This window comes from Phyllostomus discolor, chromosome 2, assembly GCF_004126475.2.
Source record: "Phyllostomus discolor isolate MPI-MPIP mPhyDis1 chromosome 2, mPhyDis1.pri.v3, whole genome shotgun sequence".
NCBI lineage: Eukaryota > Metazoa > Chordata > Mammalia > Chiroptera > Phyllostomidae > Phyllostomus > Phyllostomus discolor.
Genome location: NC_040904.2, coordinates 124,058,016 through 124,082,246, shown reverse-complemented (window position 1 = coordinate 124,082,246; position 24,231 = coordinate 124,058,016). Strand labels below are relative to the sequence as shown.

The 24,231-nt window shown below is 34.8% G+C and overlaps 1 protein-coding gene across 18 annotated transcripts in view; it reads left to right on the top strand.

Moving 5' to 3' along the window:
- Window positions 1-24,231, top strand: part of WNK1 (WNK lysine deficient protein kinase 1) — a 147,110-nt gene that overhangs the window by 42,765 nt on the left and 80,114 nt on the right. For all 18 annotated transcript variants that reach the window (XM_036018494.1, XM_036018495.1, XM_036018493.1 and 15 more), the window contains exon 2: window positions 14,544-14,716. In XM_036018494.1, the coding sequence (XP_035874387.1) occupies window positions 14,544-14,716 (173 nt within the window). The remainder of the gene's footprint in view (window positions 1-14,543; window positions 14,717-24,231) is intronic.

Here is a 24,231-nt window from a genome sequence, read left to right as displayed (position 1 = left end):
ATAAATATTCTTGTAGAGAAATATTATCATTTGCTAAAGATCTAAAATCAGACTCTTCGCTTTAATATTAGATACCAGAAGGAGCATGGAATCTACTTTGTTTAAAGGACTACATTATTGAAACAGGAATTAAAGTCATGTTATAATGACTGACAATATATATATATATATATATATATATATATATATATGAAATGGTTAAAATTGGAAATGTGGCTATAATGGGAGTGAACATCATGTTATTGTGACCAACAATTTGTGGCATCAAAAAGAAAGCAATAATCAGTCTCCAGATGAACAAGAATTAGGTAAGAAAGGTGGTAAACATGTTTTGCACTCAATTGTAAGGAATTCCAAAGATCCTGATACTAGATGTAAGTTAAAGAATGTTGTTTGAGGATGTTTTTTAAATGAGATCATTTTTTTCATGTTTGTAAATCTATTTCTTAGAGAGAGGAGAAGGGAGAGAGAAAGAAAGGTAGAGAAACATCGATGTGCAAGAGAAATATCATTGACTAGCTGCCTGTTGCACACTCCTAGCTGGGAACCTGGCCCGCAACTCTGGCATGTGCCCTCACTAGGAATGGAACTAGTGACATTTCAGTTTGCAGGCTGGCACTCAACTCACTGAGCCACACCACTCAGGGCTATTGTTGGACAACTTAATATCAGTAAGCACTGATAGAATTAAATAAGGTATCTTCCAAACTATTGGGAAAAGACATGAAAAAGAAAATAATTCAGTTGAATGTTAGGTTGAGTTATATGAGATAACCTATGTTCAACCATTCATACTGGTAAAAACCACAGTTTGGTTCAGCCTTATAATGTGGTTCATTATATTTCCTTTTTTAAAAACAATCCCGAAACCCTGGCCAGGTGGCTCAGTTGGTTGGAGCATCATCCCATGCATCAAAATATTGCTGTTCAATTCCTGATCAAGGCCCATAACTAGACTAGGTTGGGGTTCCCAGTCAGGGTTGCACAGAGAGAAAACCAGTTGATGTTTCTCTCTCTCTCTCTCTCTCTCTCTCATCAATAAACATATCCTTGGATGCGGATTTTTAGAAAATCCTGAAGCCCCGGCACTCCTGTCCTCTTTTGAGTTTCTCAGGTGTAAGTGCCACACCCTTTCTCATACCTGGAATTGTATGTGCTTTAGCATGGCACTTATTAATCCTTTATAAATTTCATTAAGAATTTGTTTTTGCACACTAATTCAAAAGAACCTATACACCCCAATGTTCATAACAGCACAGTTTACAATAGCCAATTGCTGGAAGCAGCCTAGGTGCCCATCAGTAAATGAGTGGATGAAAAAACTGGTACATTTACACAGTGGAATACTGTGCAACAGAAAGAAAGAAGGAGCTCCTGCCCTTTGTGCCAGCATGGATGGATCTGGAGAGCATTATGCTAAGTGAAGTAAGTCAGGCATTGAAAGACAAATACCATATGATCTTACCTATAAGTTGAACCTAATTAACAAAACAAACAAGCAAGTAAAATATAACCAGAGACATTGAAATTAAGAACAAAGCGACCTGTAACCAGAGGGGAGGGGAGAGGGCAATAACAGGGAAAGAAGGGAAAGGATTGTCAATGAACATGTATAAAGAACCCATGGACAAAGCCAAAGGAGGGTAGGATTGAGGGTGTGGCAGGGGAAAGTGATAGTGGGACAATGGAGACAACTGTATTCGAACATTAATTAAAAAATGATTAAAAAATGTGTTTTTGCAGAGTTGACCTTAGGAGGAATAAAATATTAGTTGATAGTAGTTTCATTATCATTGATTATACAGATGTCTTTGACTTGTTGCTGAAACCATAATACTAAACAAATCTGCTTGCATTTCAATCTTTTTTTTTCTTCTAGAAATACAAGAAGGCAATAGAAAAAAATTATTTTCTTAATTTTCTTTTACTCTTTGAATATAAATCTGGAAGTATAGGGGATTTGAACTGATCTCTTATGGCAGTTTAGAGGTTAAATGGCAGAATTTAATGATTAGGACTGGGGAATTATATTTGTTTCTAAGTGAAGGTATTATAATTCTACATAAACTTAAACAAGATACTTCTGAAGCAGCAACTAATATACTGCTTTTCATCAGAAAAAATTTCTAGCCAGCCCAAGTCCAGATATAAAATGCAGTCATACCTAATTTTGTAAAGTTAGGTGGATATGTTCAAGAAATCAGCTTTCCTCTACAATATCCATATTTTGAAAATTATGAACAAGATTTAGCTGAAAGAAAATGTGCGCATTTCCCCCCACCAATTGATAAACAGCTTCTAAAAATATGTTAATTCAGTGGTTAGTTTTTGTGAATTTTAACCTATAATTAGATGAATAATGGTTACTTTGAATAGCCATAGTAACCTGCTTTTGCTGCTTTTTTGACAAGTGTGTATGTTTTATTTAGTCAGGTATACTCTGGGGACAGTTTTACCTGTTGGGTTAGGAAATTAGGTCATTTAAAAAGATCATAAACCAAATAAGGTTGAGGAAAAGTTCAGAGATAGCATTTACATAAAATCAAAATATTTAAAACAGTATAGTTTATCACTCATGAATGTGTATATATGTTATAAAACTATAAAAATATACAATGGAGTGATAAGTGCCATATTCCAAACAGTGGCTAGCTATGGGGAGAGGGAGAAAGGAGTCACTTTATATTCATTTCAAAGAAATATTAATTTGAGTTCCACAGTTAGTAAGATATTACATTAAACTAGTCAGACTTTGCCAAGCATGAATATGTCAAGTGTTTATTGTCAGTGTAAATGTCTGTTAAGGCAGGTGCGCTGGTACAAATCAGGCTTTTTGTTTTTCTTGACTCTTCAAATCTTACTGCTTACTGTATTCTGGGTCTCCCTGTAAAATTGAAATATTTATTCCTTGTCTCCCAAGTTGGCATGGGAAAGAGGAAGAGGTTAAGATTGAGCTGATTAGGAGAGAATTCTAGAAGAAAAGTTGACATAGTATTGATACTTAAAGTTAATATAATGTGTTTGTTACATTTGGAATCCTCTCTCTTTTTTAAAAACAAGATAAAAAAAACTTTGTTTTTATTTCCTTAAGTGAGTATGCCTTGTTATGGAGACTGAAAAGTGAATGCATCTTTTTCTTATATACTACTTTATTTTATTCATTTCCTTTTTTAAGTATATGTTATTGATTATGCTGTTACAGTTGTCACTTTTTCTTTCTCTCTTTTATCTCCCTCCACTCCACCTCCCCCCAGCACCCCTTCCTCCCAACTTAGTTCATGTCCATGGGTTGTACATATAAGCTCTTTGGCTTCTCCATTTCCTATACTATTCTTTACCTCCCCCTGTCTTATGCTTCCTATTCCCTGTACCTTTTTTCCCCATTCCCTCCATCCCCCCTGCTACTGATAACCCTCCATGTGATCTCCATTTAGCTACATTTTAGCTACATTTCATCTTATATTTCAAAACACCTTAAAAACTGTTAGTCTTTTTTTATTCTTTTTACCAGTTAAGAGATTTGCAGGAGAATCATTAATTTTGCTATTAGTTATTTTTTTTGCCTTTCCCTAGGCTTTCAATCTCTAATTATTCTGAAGTTTTCAAAAGAAAAATAGTTATCTATAGATGAAAAGGCAAAATATCTGGGAGATAGTTTTTAGAAGTATAAAAACAAGTAATATATTAAAATTATTATTTGACTATGTGGATTTATGAGAGATAGATATTCCAGACTTAAGTAGTTTTTATATGATACCTTTCTTTTAAAATTACAAAATATTTTTTTTTCTCTTAATGGTAACTCATACCCATGCTTCATTGGAAAGCAGTGTTTCAAACTGCTCTTCTCTGTGTCTGAAGACAAGGTTTTATTTCTATATCCCAACACCCAGCAATTAGTATCACTTTGGAATATGGAATAGGTAACCAGGTCTTTGCTAAGTCAGCGTGGTGCAGAAAATGATAAGGAGGGAGGACTCCAATATTGACCTAAAATATTTTAATCAAGGAATTGCAGGCACTTCTCTCCACCCATATTTTGATATGTAGATTTATCATATGAGGTCTTAATTTAGCAGTAAAACTTTGAATATTGTTCAAAATAAAATGCTACTGACCTTTATTTAAATGTTAATAAGACTTGAAGGCCAGGTGTTGTGTTTTTTTTAAGGTACACATGTTAGATAATTAAATGAATACTTTGGGTTTAGTTAATGATAACCAGTCTCATTGTTTCAGCCACAATTTGCTTGGAATGTTTGCTTCTGGGTCTAATAAAATAAGCAATAGGAAAGCATAGGATTGCTACTTTAGAAAATACTGAAATTAAGGGCTGAAGAAAAAATGCCTCTAGACGATGCTTAAAATAAAATAACTTACTAAGAACAAGGAACTGAAGATGTGCACGTTGCTATAATGCCGTTTTACCAAATATTAGCGTGTGTTTCTCACCCAAGAAAAAATTGCTTCAGCAAATAATCTACTGAGCACTGTTATTTGGATGGTACTGAGATAAACGATTGTTTTAGTTGTTGCCCAGCTCCCCACTCCAACTCTCAGCAGCCTGGAACTGTGTGTGTTATGGGAGGTCATGTGACAATGATCCTTGGTTTTGTTCATTTAGCCTGTCAAAACAATTTTATGTAGGTGGAAAGAAATGAATGAAATGAATAGAGTGGGTTAGCTGCATCAGCCCTAGTTTGCACTGAAAGTAATGAATGTGGCGATTAGAATAGTATAGCAAGCCCCCAGGAATATCCAGTTTGATAATGCTGGAGAGAATTACTAAAAGCAATAGTGGCTAATCTGTTTTAAATCTCATTTGATATCATTGTCTTCATGATAATTTGATTAACAGTTAATATTTAAACAGTATAGTCTCTTTGTTTTCTTATTTCTTTGATTTCTTACTTTACCTTCAGAAGTTTAAAGTACCTAGTTCTTTTCAGTAATCCTTAGTTAATAACAGAAATATCAACATAGCTTTTCTGAGAAGAAAATTGTTTTAGAAGCTTTACAAGGAAGCTTTACAAATTTCTAAGATATGGTTGCCTTGTCTAGTGAATAGAACATAAACTTTAAGTCAAATTTTCATTTAATTCTTGTTTTGCTTTTCATGTAAATTTGAAGGCGATACTAAACTTTTTTGAGTCTGTTTATATGAAGTCTGTCCAGAAAGTATAACCATGTGATATGACAAATAGAGACTTTTATTGAAGACGATACAAGATATAAGAAACATTGTACATAGGACAGTGACCCTTCAGTCCCCTTCAAAGTAGGCACCTTGAGACCATACACAGTTTTCCCAGTCTCCATCAGCTGCCCCATTGAATTTTCCTGAATTCTCATCAACAGTCTGAAATCTCTTCCCTTACTAAGGGAAGAGTAATGGTGATTTTAGTTTTGGAAGATTCAAAGGTGATTTTGGTTTTGGGAAAAGCCAGAAGCCGCAGGGCACCAAATCCAGGCTGTAGAGGGGCTGGGAGACATATTGCATGAGTGGGTGTGTTGTGATGAAGCTGCAAATCAACCGTTGCCCAGAGCTGCAGCCTTCTGAATCATCCAAATGTTTTTTGTGGAGGAATGTTCAAGCTTAACACAAACTTTTTTTAAAGGATTTTATTTATTAATTTGTAGAGAGATGGGAAGGGAGGGAGAATGAGAGGGAGAGAAACATGGATATGAGAGGTACATGGACAGGTTGCCTCTCACATGCCCCCAACCAGGGACCTAGCCTGCAACCCAGGCATGTGCCCTGACTGGGAATTGAACCAGCAACCCTTTGGTTCGCAGGCTGGTGCTCAATTCACTGAGCCACACCAGCTAGGGCTTAATGCAAAATTTAATGTAGATTTGTTACTCTACTTGCTCAGGCATTTTGAATGCTGTGGTCACACAGTACACGCGCTCACTCAGTGGTGTCTATCGCCCCCGTTGACTAATACAGCGAAGTTGTCATAGTTCACACATGCATATTCCAGTCTCCTCTTCTTGGCTGCCGGGTTACATCATTGTTGCTTAAACCGGTCTTGTTATATTAACAATGGCTGGATGTTTTCTGGACAGACCTTTGGACAGTATTTTTTTTTTTTTTTCATTTAAAAAATATTTCTAATATTTAAGCTATAAGCACAGTTCTTGGACCACTTAATGATAGGTAAAATAGTTTCTATTTACAGTATAGATGACATCTGTGCAAATTATATAAAAGTTAACCTTATTTTGATAGAGGTTTAACATTGCCATTTTCTGTATTCTCACCAATAAATGGTTGTAGATTATTGGTGAGGAAGAAGTCCCTGTTTATTTTTTCTCTTTATTTATACTATGCTATAAATAAGTAATTGGCATCTTTTATAACAATGAGCTTTTTTTAAAAAAGATTTTATTTATTTATTTTTAGAGAGGGAAGGGAGTGAGAAAGAGAGCAAGAGAGAAACATCAATGTGCAGTTGCTGGGGCCGTGGCCTGCAACCCAGGCATGTACCCCCACTGGAAATCGAACCTGCAACACTTTGGTTTGCAGCCAGAGCTCAAGCCACTGAGCTACACCAGCTAGGGCTAACAATGAGCTTTTTACACACTACTTTTAAAAATCAAAATGTAACTAACAGCTGTGACGCTTACAAATTGGTCATTGTATTTAAGTTGTGTTAGATTTACTGAGACTCAGAGGCTCAATTTCAATTCTTACCTTTCTTCTAAGTCCTAGGAATAGGAATTTCTTTGATTTCAGAGGAAATGCTAAATGCTTGTTAAAGACACAAATTCTTTTATTTGGAAAGCACATTCATGGATTCATTCAACACATGGTTATTAACAAGTCCTTATACTAAGATGCTAAAGACAGAACACTGAAAAAGGATTTGTCACTGCTTGTAGAATAAACTTCAGTGTAATATTACTTGTTATTAAATGCTATGAAAGACATATATACATAGTTTATAAAAAATATACTGGGTTGGCCAAAATTTTATTACATTTTTTTCCGTACCATGGTTCTAATAGTATTTAGTTGTCTTTAACTTCATTCAAAATAGTTTTGTTATACTATTATCAGCATCCTTTTAAAAAAAAATTTATCAAAATTGGTGAAGTTTTGTGCAGTTATTTTAATATTAAAGATGGAAAAAGATATGCAATATTTTTGATATATTCTTTATTTCAAGAAAAGTAAAAATGCAACTGAAACACACAAAAAAGATTTGTGTAGTGTATGGAGGTGCGGTAACTGATAGTACGTGTCAAAAGTAGTTTGTGAAGTTTCTCGGTACTACTGACATTTTGGCCAAATAATTCTTTGCTATGGGGCTGTCTTATGCATTGGGAGATGTTTAGCAACACCCCTGGCCTCTGCTACCCTTTGAAGCCAATAGTGGGAGATGGCTGACATACTCAAAATATCCAAATCAGTAAAGTTATTGGTGAAAATGAAAAATGAGTCTTGTATGGAAAAAGCTAAATAGACTTTTTGGCCAACCCAATATATCAGTGTGGAGAAGGGATGGTTTAACCTACAGTTCCTGGGGAAATGAATTGATATTTGATTGAATGAATGAGCATTAACTAGGCAAATAAAGATGGATAGAGGGGCATTCTAGATTGAAAGAACAGCAAGCATGTTTGAAGCACCCGAGTAGAAGAAGCATTGCATGTTTGAGAGTGGGAAAAATTAGAATGACAAGAAATTAGGCTCTAAAAGTGGGCAAGGACCATATTATATGAGACCTCATAAGTCACAATGATGTTCATCTTTATCCTCAAGGCTGTAGGAAGCTATTAAAAAGTTTTAAACAGGACATACAATATTTCATTGAATCTAAAACTCATATGACACATTTAATTTCAGAGGTGTTAAATATGAAAAATTGTATTTCTAAGATTAAATAGACATACCTTAGAATTTATTAAAATCATAAAATATTCTGGCTGTATATGGACAGAGTAGAAAACATTGTACAAGGGTAAGATTAGATGTGTAGAAATGACTTAGTAGGTTATTGCTGGAATCTAGAAGAGGTGATAATAGCATGAAATAGGATAGTGGTAGTAGAGAAAGACATAAATAAATTACTTCAAGTAAATTTCCAGCAGAAAGAATTTATAAGCCTTGTGTACTTGAGAACATTGTTAAAAATATGGGATTATAGATAGAAAAAAATCTTTAAATTTAAAATTACAATTAAAATGTAAGCAACAGTATAGAATGATTTACATTACAGACTTAATTCACATCTAGTGACAATTTCTTTCTAGTCACATATAACCAGTTGAGAGAAAACATTTTACAATAAAAGGTTCAGTATGTTTTTTTAACCGTTGGGTTGGCCACAAAGTTCATTCAGTTTTTTTCTGTACAACAGCTCTAGTAGCACTTGTTTGTCTAACTTCATTTGAAACAATTTTGTTAGATTGTATGTGACAGCTGCCATATCAATGTACATTTAAAAAAATGAAAATTGGTGATTTTTTGTGTACCTATTTTAATATTGAAGATAAAAAATAAGCAACATTTTTGGCATATTATACTTTATTGTGTCAAGAAAGGTAAAACACAACTGAAAATGAAAAAAGATTTGTGCAGTGAATGGAGGAGCTGCTGTGACTGATCGAATGTATCAAAAGTGGCTTGTAGAGAGACATTGATTTGTTGTTTTACTTATTTATGCATTCATTGGTTGCTTCTTTTATGTGCCTTGACCAGAGATTGAACCCACAACTTTGGCGTGTGGGATGATGCTCTAACCAACTGAGCTTACTCAGCTAAGGCAAAAAAAAAAAAAGTCAGACTTAAACTTAACCTTCCATTTGTACAACACTGAATAGATATACTTACTTAATTTATTTAAGCTGTTACCATTAAGCACTGTATGCTACCTTATCCTTTATAGTAAGTATATATTCCAAGTTTCAACTACAGTGGTCTGATGTATTTTCTAGCAGATCTAAACTATGAGTGACAAAATGCATTTAATTAAATAAATTTAAATTTTATAGCTCACTGTTAACTAATGTTTTGAGTCTTCAGGCTTCCATTGTGTATCCTACATTCCTAAGTTTGCCTTTAGCAAAATATCTTAAGCATTTCAAGTATTATGTGACTAGAACTGTGGGTGCTTTCATATGCTTCCAATACCCGGGATCTCACTTAATTCTTGGGGTAACCTGCTGGTAGTCATTTTTTTTTTTTTACATGGCTAACTCTAGTACATTTGTGAACAAAGAATTGGGTCTGTTATGATAGCTCTTGAAGTACCCACTGCTTTTCTGTTCATCATACATAAAATCAATGCCCCTGCCTCTTAACACTGTAAGATTTACAATAGCAGAAATCTTGTCTCTAATGTTTATCATATGCTGTTGTCTGACACAAGGTACCTAAATAGTGAACATTTTTAAAGATGCTAAAAAATTGTTAAAACTGGAATATTGCATGCTATACAGATAAAAGTACTTATCGAGACAACCAAATAGGTAGTTTTATTAAAATATAAAAATTAAATACCACTTAATATAGGTGGAATATAATTTATTTGCATAATCACTGTCTTCTAATTGTTTTGAGACTTAATTAACTTTTCGCAATTTCTTTAAAATAAATTTTCCTAATTTAACTACTGTAAGGTTTGGTAATATGTAAAGGAGTCAACAAGTGATCTAGATTTTTTCTATATAAATTTTCCTTATATGAGGAATATGTAAGAATGTATGATGAACAACATTTTTAACAAACATTGGGAAACCCTATTGTCAGTACATGAAAAAACAGATGAGCTGAAAACTTCCTACTGTGAAACACCAGATAGTATTTTGAAAATTTTGCTGAAAAGAACAACAAAAACCTATTATTTTCGATGTATAACTGAGCTTGTTATAATAAGGATAATCTCCAAGGTCTAAAAATGAAGAAGAAACTTAAAACCAGAGTGGGAAAAGTATGAATTGACACTAGGGCTTTTCTGGGACAGTGGCCAGCCTTTTAACTAAGAGACATAGTTTCACTATCTATCTGAGGATAGATGAAATCTCAAACCCAAGCAGTTATTAGAATTGAGATCCAATAAAGTCATTCTTTGAAGAGGAAAATGAAATGAAAAGACAGACTCAAGTTTGTGGAATACACCTACAACTGAGGATATACCAACAAACAAATCATAGTTTAAGATAACCACGTGAAGAAACAAACCAACACAAGTGAATATCAGCCCCCCAAACAGTAGGCAAAATTAGATCTCTAGTAACTCAGATAAAAGTGGTATTGAATTAAATCTGTAAAGTAAGTCATAAGAAAAAGGACTAAAAACTAAAACAACAGAAACATCAAGATGGTACTGAGGCGGTAATGAATGACTGATTTGATAAAGGCCCAAATAGAGCTTTAAGAAAGGAAAGTGCATTATGATTAGAAACTCAATTAAGTACCAGCTTCCTCAGTCATCTGGCCCCAGTTCTATTGACTTGTTCATTGGCTGTCTGTCCCCCAGGAAAGGAACGTTTTAGGAGCATAATCCAGGATAATATAGCTATGCCGCCATGAATCCAAGTCTTAGCGGACAAGGTATTTGACAAGGTCACAGCCTCTAGTTAGGAGTGGGAATAAAGTGATAAAGGACTGTGAAAGGGTGTTTTTATGGAACTTTGAAGAGATACCAATCTTGCACTGATAATTTGGAGATGGAGCAGGACCCAGGGAAAGAAGAAATTCTGAGGACACTGGGAAAGCCTGCCTATTCATGAAGCAGGCATGGCTTGTTGAGGTTGGAGGGGATGATTGTAGTTTTAGCTGTCAGTTATGTCTCATTTAAAACCCCATTTGTAGGGTTACCACTGAGGAGGAGGGAATCTGTCCTCCAGGCATTGGGCATAGTCCAGTGGCAGGAGCATTCTTTCTGAACTGCAGCCTTCGGTAAGTGCCTAGCCTTCCCTGACCCCACCTTTATTTAATGATGCTAGGGGGAAAGTAGGGACTGGAGTAGTGACTGAACTGCCTTTATCAAACCCCTCAGTGGGTACTTTTGGTGACTGGCTGCTTGACTTTAGGTTTTATTTTCTTTATGGGTGTTAAAATATATACCTCTCTTAACTGTATACAGAGCATTCTAAGACTTTTATGGTCAGTTGGGAGTGCATATCTGGTTTGTGTTCATCTTTTATTTCTGGATCAGGGCCTGAGACCTTAACACATGTCATTTGCATCCTTGCCTCCTATAGACTGGAAAGATTGATCAGTTTAAAAAAAAAAAAAAGCCCTGGCTGGCGTAGCTCAGTGGATTGAGCACGGGCTGGGAACCAAAGTGTCCCAGGTTCGATTCCAAGCCAGGGTACATGCCTGGGTTGCAGGCCATAACCCCCAGCAACCGCACATTGATGTTTCTCTCTCTCCCTCCCTCCCTAAAAATAAATAAATAAAAAATTTAAAAAAAAAAGGGACTAAGTAGGTTAGATATAACTCTAGAATCAGTGAACAAGAAGGTAGATCCAAGAACATTACCCAGAAAGTAACAAAGATAAAGAAATAAAAAATGAGAGAGTAGTTAAAAGATGTAAAGGACAGAGTAAGGTTACACACACATACAACTGTATTTCTGTTAAAAAATAGAAGTCTTCTTGTGGGAAAAATGAGAACATAACTTAAAATATAAATTTGGGGAGGATGATACAGAAAGTGCTTCTCCTACAGGGTGTGAATTATTTTTAAAATTATAGCAATTAAGAAAGTGTGTTATTAGTGTGAGAATAGACAAACCTTTGGAAATGAATATGGAATTCAGAACTAGAACTACATTTACATGGAAAGGACTGATTGTTCATCAAATGGTATTGGGGGTATTGGTTGATACAGAAAAAAAGTAATGCCTAGTTCTTTTACCCAAGCAAATAAATTCCTCAACAGATAAGTTCCAAAATGTGGCAAACAAACAAATAAAATTTTTAAAAATGAAAAGAGAAAGAAAAATTATAGTCTCAGTGTCTAGAAAATTATTGAAGACATTAAATCCACCTACTATAAAGTACAAAATAGATAAGTTGAACTACAGTGAAATAAAAACATCTGTGAATCAAATGACATCACAAACAAGGTAAAAATACAAACCACAACTGAGAAAAGATCTTTGAAACTCATAACATCAACAAAGGGTTAGTATCAGAATATATTAAGAAAATCTACAAATAATATAAATCAACAAATGATATATTGGGTAGTTCACAGAAGAGTAATCTTAAATAGTCTGCGAGGAAACAAAAAGTTTCTCATGCTTATTATTGATTCTAAAAACATAAATTAAGTACTAAGATATGATTTTATACCCATCAAAGTTGGCAGAAGTTAATATCTGAGATTACTATGTTGGTGACCATGCTGTTGGGAGAATCAGTTGGTACAGTCCCTTTGAAAAGCAATCTCTTGATACTTATGAAAATTAAAGATTCCTATACCCTATGATCCAACAATTCTGTTGTTAGCCTTGTATCCTAATAGTTCTTATTATTTTTTTCTACCTCAGGTCTCTTTTAGAAGGCTGGTGGAAGGTAGAATAATGTTTGTTTTAAGTTCATAAAATAGGATCATAAGGGAAACAAATATTGAATAGTTACCAAAAAGTTTCAGTTTGTGATTAGTATGCATTACTAGTACATAGTAATAAAATCTACTGAAAGCCTAATAGATATCATCATAATTTCAAAGTAATGATTTATGTAATTGCTATTTTGAGATAATCTGCAACCACTGCTATGGGACATGAAATAATCTAGGTTTGCTGGTGGCAAAAATCACAGGTACTACTGAATGCTATTAGGTATATACATTAAATACTTAAAGGAGGTATTAAATTTTAATTCATGGTAAATAAAAAATAAAGATTTGTTTTCACACATGTTCACAAACTTACCTTAAAGGATTTTGTGGACCCCACGTTTAAGGACAAGTGTTCTATAGACACCATTGAATATATGTCCAAGGAGATTAATATTATAACACTGTTGCAGTATGGTAGTGGGGAAAAATAGGGAACAACTTAGAGATTCATTAGTAGGAGATTTTATAAATTGTAATACAGGATGGGGCAAAAATAGATTTACAGTTATTCGTGCGTAAAACAGTTTATTCTTGTATTATCATTTAATTATTGTATTATTTTCCATGTGAACAACTGTAAACTTACTTTTACCTATCCCTATATACTCAGACAATGAATAACTGTATAGCAGTGATAATGAGTAGATCCAAGTTATAATGATATGGTAGATACCTTGTAATGTCTCCTTATATGCCATCATGGATGGTCTCAATATTGAGTGAAAAAAGCAAGCTTCCAAAGAGTACATACTCTATAACATCATTTTATGCAATTTTAGTATTTCATATAAAGTATAAAAACCCATACAGGAATGGTATGTTCAAATTCAAGAGAGTGGTTATTCAAGGGTAAGGAATTGTAATGGGAAGGACAACCTAATTACCATATTTTGCTGTGTATGATGTGCCCCCATGTATAATGTGCACCCATGGTTTTGTCTTAAACTTCCAGGGAAAATAATTTTTAATTAAATTATTTATATTTAGAAATAAAATGATTGTCATATTCCAGGATATTATTTTGCATATTGGATATTGTTTTTGTTTTCTAGAGTTACACTTTTAACACATAAGCATAAATAAAAGAATTAACAACATTTATATAGATATGGAAGTAGTATTGCCCATGTATAGTGTGCATCCTTATTTTCCCTCAAAAATTTGAGCAAAAAAGTGTGCATTATACATGGAAAAATATGGTAGATGGGGACGGTAAATTATGCCTGTGATGTTTAATTATTTAACTGTATGATGGACACATTATTGTATACTTAGAATATTTTGTCAAAATAAGTATTACATGTTTTGACAGAATATTTATGTGAAAGACATAGTACCAATTTTAATTCACAGAACAATTTAGTGTTTGAGACCTCAATTCAGAGTATGAGATCTCATCAAGGGAAAAACAACAAATTAAATGCATTCCTTGGTTTATCTCAGAGACTAACTTGTGAAGTGCCAGGTACTTTAAATGCGATGAAAACATACCTAGTAGATTATTTAATTCTTAAAACAGTCCTGTGAGATGAAGGTATATATTTATAAAGGAAATTCTAACTGAAGCAAAGACAGAACTAGAATTTATATTTGCATGTTTCTACCTCGAAAACCTGTATTTGTCTCATGTTATTAAATTGCATATCTCTAGCAATAGATGACTTGTTTTGGAAGCAGTAAGTTAACTGCACATACAAAATGAGACGAGACAGTATCTGAGTCATACATTAATAGTACCAATAATAAAATAATCTCAAACATGACTTTATAATACAGAATTTTCTTCAATATAGTTTAGCCTGTTTTTATACTCATGATAGGCTGATAAAGTTACTAGTAAACTTAGTGTTACTGTTTTAACAGTTGATTATTATAATTTAGTATGTTTACTACCTAAATGTAACAGTAGCTTGGTGTTTTATTATTTTAAACCACATTCTGTTTTGGTTTTTGATTGTAGGATCGAAAGTTATCAAAGTCTGAGAGGCAGAGATTTAAAGAAGAGGCTGAAATGTTAAAGGGTCTTCAGCATCCCAATATTGTTCGATTCTATGATTCCTGGGAGTCCACAGTAAAAGGAAAGAAGTGCATTGTTTTGGTGACTGAACTTATGACATCTGGAACACTTAAAACGTAAGTCCATCAATATAAAAGCTGACCAAGAAGTATGAGAAAAACGTAAGTTTTCTTATTTTAGGCTTATCAGTCTTACTTTGTTGCCCTAAAGAGGGGACAGTCCCTTTAACTGTTAGTATATTAGCACATTTTTCTTCCACAGAGTCCTCTGGTGTATAAAGTGATTTGATAATTATTTTTTGGTAAGTTTTAAAATGACATGCTTTTGCAGAGTAAATCTAATTTTATAAATCATAGTACTTGATGTTCTAAAATTGAGTGACTAAGGGATCAGAAATTAAATAGCTGACAAGGTAGCCCTCTAGTGGTTAAAATGAGGTTGAAACTTATTGAGAAGTTTTACCTATAATTTTATCACCGTGTATTGCTGTACCTATGGAACTATTGCATTGTATGCAGCTGTTGCACACTGTATTGTGAACATTATCACTAGGTAATTTCACTTTCCATAGCATCAGAAATTGAAGCCAAAACAGCTAGACCTGTCATCTCTTTAAAGAATACAGATAGGTCAAATGCAGAAATTCTGTTACCTATTACAAAGAATTGTAATGTAAAAGTTGGAGTATGCCTCTGGAATCTCAAGTCCCTCAAAGTATGTATTAGTACTCAGAGAGGAAACTGGTATGTTATATGGTGTAAATTATTGTGGAGGAATTGAATTTTTTTCCTTTTTTTAAAATTTTAATCATTGTTCAAGTACAGTTTTCTCCCTTGGAATTGAATTTTTAAAAATGATCTCTGTGGTATATGTTTATTGTATATTTACTTTCTTTAGTTAATGCTACAGAGCTCATTAATCCCTATCTTAGAAACATGGTCTTGGATCTCCTAGTTATAATCTCCTAGTTACACTTGGATCTCCTAGTATGTATAGACATATACACTTTGTGTATGTCTTGGATGCTTAAAACTAACATGTTTGAAAGCTGACAAATTATTTCCCCCTGCAAATTCTAATTTCCACCCAATCTCTATAATATATATGGCAACACCCTTCTATCATCCAGGCTTTTTGTTGTGCACATGCCTGTTTCTTCCACTAGACTCTGCTCCCTACCACTGCGCCTGAAACTTACATATTTGAATGAATTAAATATTTGAATAATGGATATTTGAATTGTGTGACAGTAGTTTTGTGTATGTCTATGTCTCGAGATTCTTTTCACTTATTTGGATACTTGGTGGATTGCCAATAGTCTATTAGAATATCCTACAACAGTTTACTTGTTTTGTTTTTATATATATATATATTTTATTGATTATGCTATTATAGTTGTCCCATTTTCCCCCCTTCACTCCCCTCCACCCTGTACACCCTCTCCCACCCATATCCCCCCCTTTAATCATGTCCATGTGTCATACTTATAAGTTCTTTAGCTTCTACATTTCCCATACTATTCTTACCCTCCTCCTATTTTCAACCTACAATCTATGCTACTTATTCTCTGTACCTTTTCCCCCTCTCTCTTCCTCCCACTCCCCTGTTGCTAACCCTCCATGTGCCCTCCATTTCTGTGGTTCTGTTCCTGTTCTAGTTGTTTGCTTAGTTTCTTTTGGTTTTGCTTTAGGTGTGGTTGTTAATAATTGTGAGTTTGCTGTCCTTTTACTATACATGTTTTTTCTGTATCTTCTTTTCTTAGATAAGTCCCTTTAATATTTCATGTAATAAGGGCTTGGTGATGATGAACTCCTTTAACTTGACCTTATCTGAGAAGCACTCTATCTGCCCTTCCATTCTAAATGAAAGCTTTGCTGGCTAGAGTAATCTGGGATATAGGTCCTTGTCTTTCATGACTTGGAATACTTCTTTCCAGCCCCTTTTTGCCTGTAAGGTCTCTTTTGAGAAATCAGCTGACAGTCTGATGGGAACTCTTTGTAGGTTACTGTCCCCTTATCTCTTGCTGCTTCTAGGATTCTCTCCTTTGTTTTTACCTTGGCTAATGTAATTATGATGTGCCTTGGTGTGTTCCTTCTTGGGTTCAACTTCTTTGGGGCTCTCTGAGCCTCCTGGAATTCCTGGAAGTCAATTTCCTTTGCCAGAATGGGGACGTTCTCTTTTATTATTTGTTCAAATATATGTTCAATCTGTTGCTTTTCCTCTTCCCCTTCTGGTGCCCCTATAATTTGGATGTTGGAACATTTAAAGATGTTCTGGAGGTTCCTAAGCTTCTCCTCATTTTTTTGAATTCTTATTTCTTCGTTCTTTCCTGCTTGATTGTTTTTTTCTTCCTTCTGGTCCACTCTATTGTTTTGAGTCCCAGTTTCCGTCCCATCACTGTTGGTTCTCTGTGCATCTTCCTTCATCTCTTTTATGGTAACCTGCATTTTTTCATCTAATTTGCACCCAAAATCAACCAATTCTGTGAGATTCCTGATCACCAGTGTTTTGAACTGTGCATCTGATAGATTGGCTGTCTCTTGGTCGCTCAAAAGGATGAGTCCTGGGGCATTGATCTGTTCTTCTGTTTGAGACATGTCTCTCTCTCTCTCTCTTTTTTTTTTTTTTTGGTCTGGTCACTCCTGTTATGGTGAGGGGCAGAGCCTTAGGTGTTCATTGGGGCTGGGCACCCCAGTCACTAGATTGTGACATTGTATGTGGGGGTGGGGGCAGGGGCAGGAGGGAACAAACAATGGCGGTAGCTCTGTTCTCCTGGGACCTCAGTTCCTTCTCTGGGTTCCTGGGTTGCACGCTCTGCCCTGGTCCACAATTGCCGCCTCACTGGGTCCACCAGCTGCCGCTTGGGTACTCAGGGTCCACCCGCTGCGATCTTGTGTGCCCCAGATGCCTTTCGCACTCCCAGTTGCCTTATGCTCCCAGTTCTCCCTGTTCTCCATTAGCCACAACCGGCGCCCGGCTGCTCCTCTCCGCCCCTCCTACCAGTCTGGATGATTGGGTCTACTTCAGCTTCTTGGCTGTCCGACTTCCATTCAGATAAATTCTCTGTCAGTTCTGGGTGTTATTCTGCCTCTAAATTGTTATTGTTCTAATCTTGGTTGTGCGTGGAGGTACGATGTGTCCACCTATGCCTCCATCTTGCCGGAAGTCTCCTAGTTTACTTGTTTTAAAAACTATAATGAGGGCCTTTGGTTAACATAATGGGCCTAGTCACTATGGGATGGCCTCCCTCTTACCAGTAAACAAAAATGAGGAATAAAAGCTCTTTCAGTATGTACCCAAGCTTCAAAAAAAAAATGAGCAAGGGGCTAATATTCAGATAAAAGGTAAAGAAGTAACTCAAGGCCAAAACAGGAGTTGATGCCCTGGAATTCTATTGGGATTTCACACTACTCATGGAGCTTGAGGATTGAGTACTAGAGTTTTAATGTCTATGACAGGACTAAAGGCCTGAAAACTCAGTAGAAAGGGAAGCTGGAAGTTTGCTTGTGTCCAAACAGACCTGAATTATCCACGTGAGGGAAAACTCAGCACCCCAGGGAATGAAAGTTGTGAGGAATTTTGCCCCTCTGCCCAGAACTTTGGATGGGAGAGGAGTCCTTATGAAAAATAGAAATCTCAGCCTGGGTCATATGTAGATGGCTCTCTAATCTACATTTATATTACTTGCTTGGTGTAGGAATCCTAAGACTAGGAATAAACATCATAATTATTTCATAACCCTATGGCAACTCCCAGGGAAATTTTCATACTTCATTGGTCATAGTATCCATGGACAAAGTGGTCTCCAGTGAAGGTGACCTCACAATTAAATTACTAACCAGTAAAGATTGATCAGCTATAACTGGTAAATAGCACCACAGTAATTAAAGATACTATAGACAGTGATTGAAAGTGATTGTAAAGTAATTATAAAAAGATGTTAGTAAAGTATATAAAGTATATACAAATATAAAGTAATAAAAGAAGGAGTAGAAACTGTAATGAAGAAATATAACATCATCAAAAAAAGTTCAGCCCTGGCTGGTGTGGCTCAGTGGATTGAGCGCTGGCCTTGCGAACTGCAGGGTTGCTGGTTCAATCCCCAGTCAGGGCACATGCCTTTGTTGTGGGCCAGGTAGGGGGCACACAAGAGGCAACCACACATTGATGTGTCTCCTTCCTTTTCCCCTCTCTCTAAAAATAAGTAAAATCTAAAAAAAATGTTCAGGCATATTTAGAAGAGATCTAAAGAACTAGATATCATTAAAATTAAAACTTAAGAAGTTAGGTAAATAGCTGACTAGATTGAATAGACAATAATAAATAGAAAAGAAACCAGAAAGCAGAAACTTATGGAAAATATGAAAAAAAGAAGATGAGACATGGAGTGAAAATTAGATTTAATTTTACTCTAAAAGGAAAAAAGTCAAGAGAATAAAGAAAGACAACATTTGAGCAGATGATGGTTCCAGTTGAGGCTATATGTATAGTCCTAAGCAAATAGATTTAAAAGAAATTTACATTCATACCTGGAAGAATCTAGAACAATTAGGAATATTGGTAGAATTTGCAGAGGCAAAGGGGACAAAAGGAATGAGAATTAGTTCCAAAATATGTGCTTTTTGGACCTTTTGAGTTTCTACCTTTGTTTCACATATATACAAATGCTTATGTTGAAACAAACACCCATACCTAAAAAATAAGAAGGGCATATAATGGGTTAGAAAATTTCATTCAGGTGATGGAAATAAAGTTAGGTTTTTAAAAAAATTGAGGTGAAATCACTGACATAAAATCTTTTTTAGTATACAATTAGTACACTAATTGTACATTTAGTACATTCAGTACATTAACATAAGCACCACATCTACCAAGTTCTGAACATTTCATCATCAGAACACCTGGTAAGAGGTTATTCCCATTCCTCTTCCCACACAGTGTATCTTGGACATGAGGAGTTGCTTTTCTTGCTGATTTCAAGATTCTCTCTCTGTTTTTTGGCTTTTGACAGTTTGGCTGCAGTGGTTCATTGTGGATCTCTTTGTATTTATCCTTTCTGGATTTTGTTGAGCTTCTTGGTTGTGTAAATTCATGTCGTAACAAATTTGGGAAGTTTGTGGCCAGTAGTTTATGAAATATTCATTCTATCCTTTTCTTTCTTCTTATTTGGTATTCTCATTTTGTATATGTTGATCCGCTTGGTGGTATTCCACAAGTCTCTTGTTTCTTAGGCTCTGTGAATTTTTTCTTTATTCTTTTATTTCTTTCTGCTCCTCACACTAGATAATTTCAATTGACTTGTTTTGGGGTTTGCAGCTTCTATCTTCTGCCTGCTCAAATCTGCTTTTGAAACCCTTCTGTGAAATTTTGTTATTGTGTTTTAGCTCCCGAATTTCTGTTTGGTTCCTTTTTTATAATATCGATCTCTTTATGATATTCTCTTTTTGAAGAACTAAAACTTCCTATACTTTAATATTCAGTAGCCATTGTTCTTAGCATGTAGTCTTCCAATTTTGAGGGATAGGTACGATAATTATCCCCATTTAACCATGAGTTGGTTGTTAGTTTATATGAACTGTTTTTTAGCACTGAAAAGCTGATTAGGAGCTGTGGTTATAAGGCTGGAACTTCCCAGCTATTAGGCTTTCCTTCAGTGCAATTAGACATGCATGAACTCTAATGAGGGACTGGAAGTTGCTGCATCAGGAAGATTCTTTATCTATTTATCAGATAATTAATTAAGTTTTTTCTGCACAGATGATGCCTAGTTGTCACATTTCTTGTTTGGTGTGGTGGTTTTAAATAATATTTCTATTTTTATATAAAATAGTAATAATAGTCCTGGCTGGGTAGTTCAGTTAGTTGGAGCATCGTCCTATACACTGAACGGATACAGGTTCAATTCCCAGTCAGGGCACTTACGGGAGACAACTGATCGATATTTCTCTTTCATATCTCTCTCTCTCTCTCTCTCTCTCTCTCTCTCTCTCTCTCTCTCTCTGTCCCCCCTCCCCACCTCTCACCTCTCACCTACCTCCTCCCCCCTTTTTCTAAAATCAATATACATATACTTGGGTGAGGATTTTTTAAAAATTACAATAATGAACTTAAAGTGATTTTTAAATTTGTAAAAAAATGAGGCACAGTTGACATACATTATATTAGTTTTAGGTGTACAATATGATTCAAAATTTTTATATATTGCAAAATGATCACAGTTAAGTCCAGTTAACACTTGTCACCATACATAGTGACTTTTTTTTTATAATGAAGACTTTTAATGTCACTCTTAGCAACTTTTACAAAAGCAACACAATGTTGTTAACTATCATTACTGTATATTACATCCCCATGACTTATTTATTTTTTAACTGGATGTCTGTACCTTTGGCTCCCTTTATTTGTTTTGTTCACCCCCAGTCCCTGCCTCTGGCAATCACTAATCTGTTCTCTGTATCTAGGAGCTTGGGGGTTTTTTGTGGTTTGTTTCTTTCTTTGCCTCATTAATTTCATTTACTGCAATGTTGTCAAGGTTCATCCATTGTCACAAATGGCAAGATTTCATTCTTTTTTGTGGCTGAATGATAGCATTTTCATTTTAATAGCAGTTTTTATTTCAGTAGCAGTTGAGATGACAGTATCACTTCCTACTGATTAGAGTGATCTTGAAGGTCTTTATCCAAGTAATAGGATTGAAATTAGGCTTTAAAGGATAGATGGCTTTTCTGTGAATGGAGAGATGCTATGGGAATTGTATAACTATAGAGAATAAAAGGTTAGGTGTAGGTTAACTCTTTTGGTCAAAAATAGGAGGTTTGTAAAGAGGAATAATGACATGAAAAAGGCTCCAGTAGAAATGTTAGAGATAAAAATGCAGAGAGTTTTGAGTGCAGGGCAAAGGATTAGTTGCTGCTTTAATTTAAGGATAGTAGGGAACCATTGGAATCAATTATGATCTAGCAGCGATACAATGCATTGAATAATTCAGAAAACTATTGAATACCTACTATGTGTCAAGGATTATGTTAGCATCTCTTTAGAAAGATTTATCTGGTGGTGGTACACGTAACATATTAGAGATAGAGCGGCCAGTCAGGGAATAGAAGTAGAATAAGCTTAAGAGTTCAATTGTCTTGAAATTAGCTGGGTGACCTTGGGGTCACTATCCTAATCGGTAAAAAGAAACTTAATACTATCTACCAAAAGTGGAGGTGATTTTGTTTACTAGCATTGCCTGAAAGGTATGCCAAATCAAATGTTTTGAAATCCAGTGTGGAATTCATGAAAACTAAAAACTTGTTCATCAAAATACGTTATCAATGGAATAAAAAGCAAATCACAGAATGGAGAAAGTATTTGCAAATCATTTAACTCAAAGGGATTAATATATAGACTGTAGAGAGAACTCCCTAAACTTAATAACATAAAAACAAACAACTCATTCAAAAATGGGCAAAGGATTTGAATAAACATTTCTCCAAAAAAGATAGACAAATAACCAATAGGTACATGAAAAGATGCTCCAAGGTCACTGGTTATTAGAGAATTGCAAGTCAAAACCACACTGAGGTACCACCTCATATCTCTTATAATGCCTATTATCAAAAAGACAAGAGATAACAAGTTGGCTGTGATGTGGAGAAAAGATAACCCTTGTACACTGTTGGTGGAAATGTGTGTTGGCATACAGTACTGTATTCCACATGTGGAATACAATATGGAGGTTCTTCAAAACATTAAAACTATCATTTGACCCAGCAATTCCACTTCTGAGTGTTTGTCCAAATGAAATGAAAATAATGACTTGAAAAAGATGTGTGTATCCTCATGTTTATTGTAGTTATGGTTGCCAAGATGTGGATGCAACCTAAGTGACCATCAATGGATGGATAAAAGAGGGGTGTGTGTGTGTGTGTGTGTGTGTAGCGGGATACTATTCATCTATAAAAAAAGAAGGAAATCTTGTCCTGGTTGATGTGGCTCAGTGGATTGAGTGCTGGCCTGTGAACCAAAAGGCAACTGATAGATGTACCATATCTCTTACACATCAGTGTTTCTCTCCCTCCCATTCCCCTTCCCTTTACCCTTTCCTTTCCCTCCCTCTAAAAATAAATTTTAGAAATTTTAAAAAAGAAGAAAACCTTGCCTGTGACAACATGAATAGACCTCATTGACATTAATGCTAAGTGAAACAGACAAAAAGACAAATACATCATGATCTCACTTGTATATAAAATCTAGAAAACAACCAAGCCACCCCTCCCCCAAATCCATATAAAAACAAACCTCTACCACCACTAACAAGAAATTCATAGTGACAGAGAACAGATTGTGGTTGGTGGGTTGTGGGTGGTAGGGATGGGTGGCACTGATCAAAAGGTACAAACATCCAATTATAAAATAAATAACTCCTGAACAGCTTAATGAACAGGTTTAATGAACAGCTTAGTGACTATAGTTAATAATACTGTATTATATATCTGAAAGTTGCTAAGAGAGTAGGTATATAAAGTTTTCATCACAAAATAAATCTGTAACTGTGACAATACATGTAAACTAGATTAATTGTGGTGATCATTTTTTAATACATACAACTTTGAGGCATTGTGTTGCATACCTGAAACTAATATAATATGTCAATTTTATCCCAATTTTAAAATTAATAGTATTATCATATGACCCAAAAATTCCATTTGTGGATATATACCCAAAATAATTGAAAAAGGGTCTTGAAGAGATATTTTTATACACATGTTTATAGCAGCATTATTCACAAATAACTAAAAGGTAGAATATTTCAGGTGTCCATCAGTGAAAGCGAATGTGATATACATGTACAGTGGACTACTTTTCAGACTTAGAAGGGAAGGAAATTCTGATACATGCTACAACATGAATGAACCTAGAGGATATTATGCTAAGTGAAATAAGTCAGTCACAAGAAGATAAATACATGATTTTACTTTTTTGAGGAAAACAGAGTAGTCAAATTTATAGACACAGAAAGTAGAATAGTGGTTGCCAGGGCCCAGGAGTTGAGGGAATGGGAAGTTATTGTCTAATGTGTATAGAATTTCAGTTTTGTAAGATGAATAGAATTTTCTGAGATGGATGGTGGTGACAGTTGCACAGTAATATGAATACCATATTTTGAGTGTATAATTCTCTCCTATGTATAATGTGCAGCCACGTTTTTGGCCTAAACTTTCAGGGAAAAAACCTTTTTTAATTTTTAAATTCTATTTTTTATATTTAGATACTTGTTTTTGTATTATAAAGGAATTTTAGCACTTATTTTTGAGCATATTATAGTACAAGAAATTCTAGGTAACAAGTAATTACAAAAAATAAGAACAGACACAAGGTATTTCATGTTCTACCCATGTATAATGTGCGTCCTTATTTTTCCCTCAAACATTTGAACAAGAAAGTATTCATTATACATGAAAAAATATGGTATTTCATATAACTTAAAAATGGTAAATTTTATGGTATGTGTATTTTAACATAATAAAATGTTGGGAGAATCCAGTGTGTTGAATTTTCTCAAAACATAGAGGTGAAGAATTACTGTTCAGTTCATTTTTTAAGGTCAGCATAACACTGACCTTAAGGTATTATAGCAAAAGAA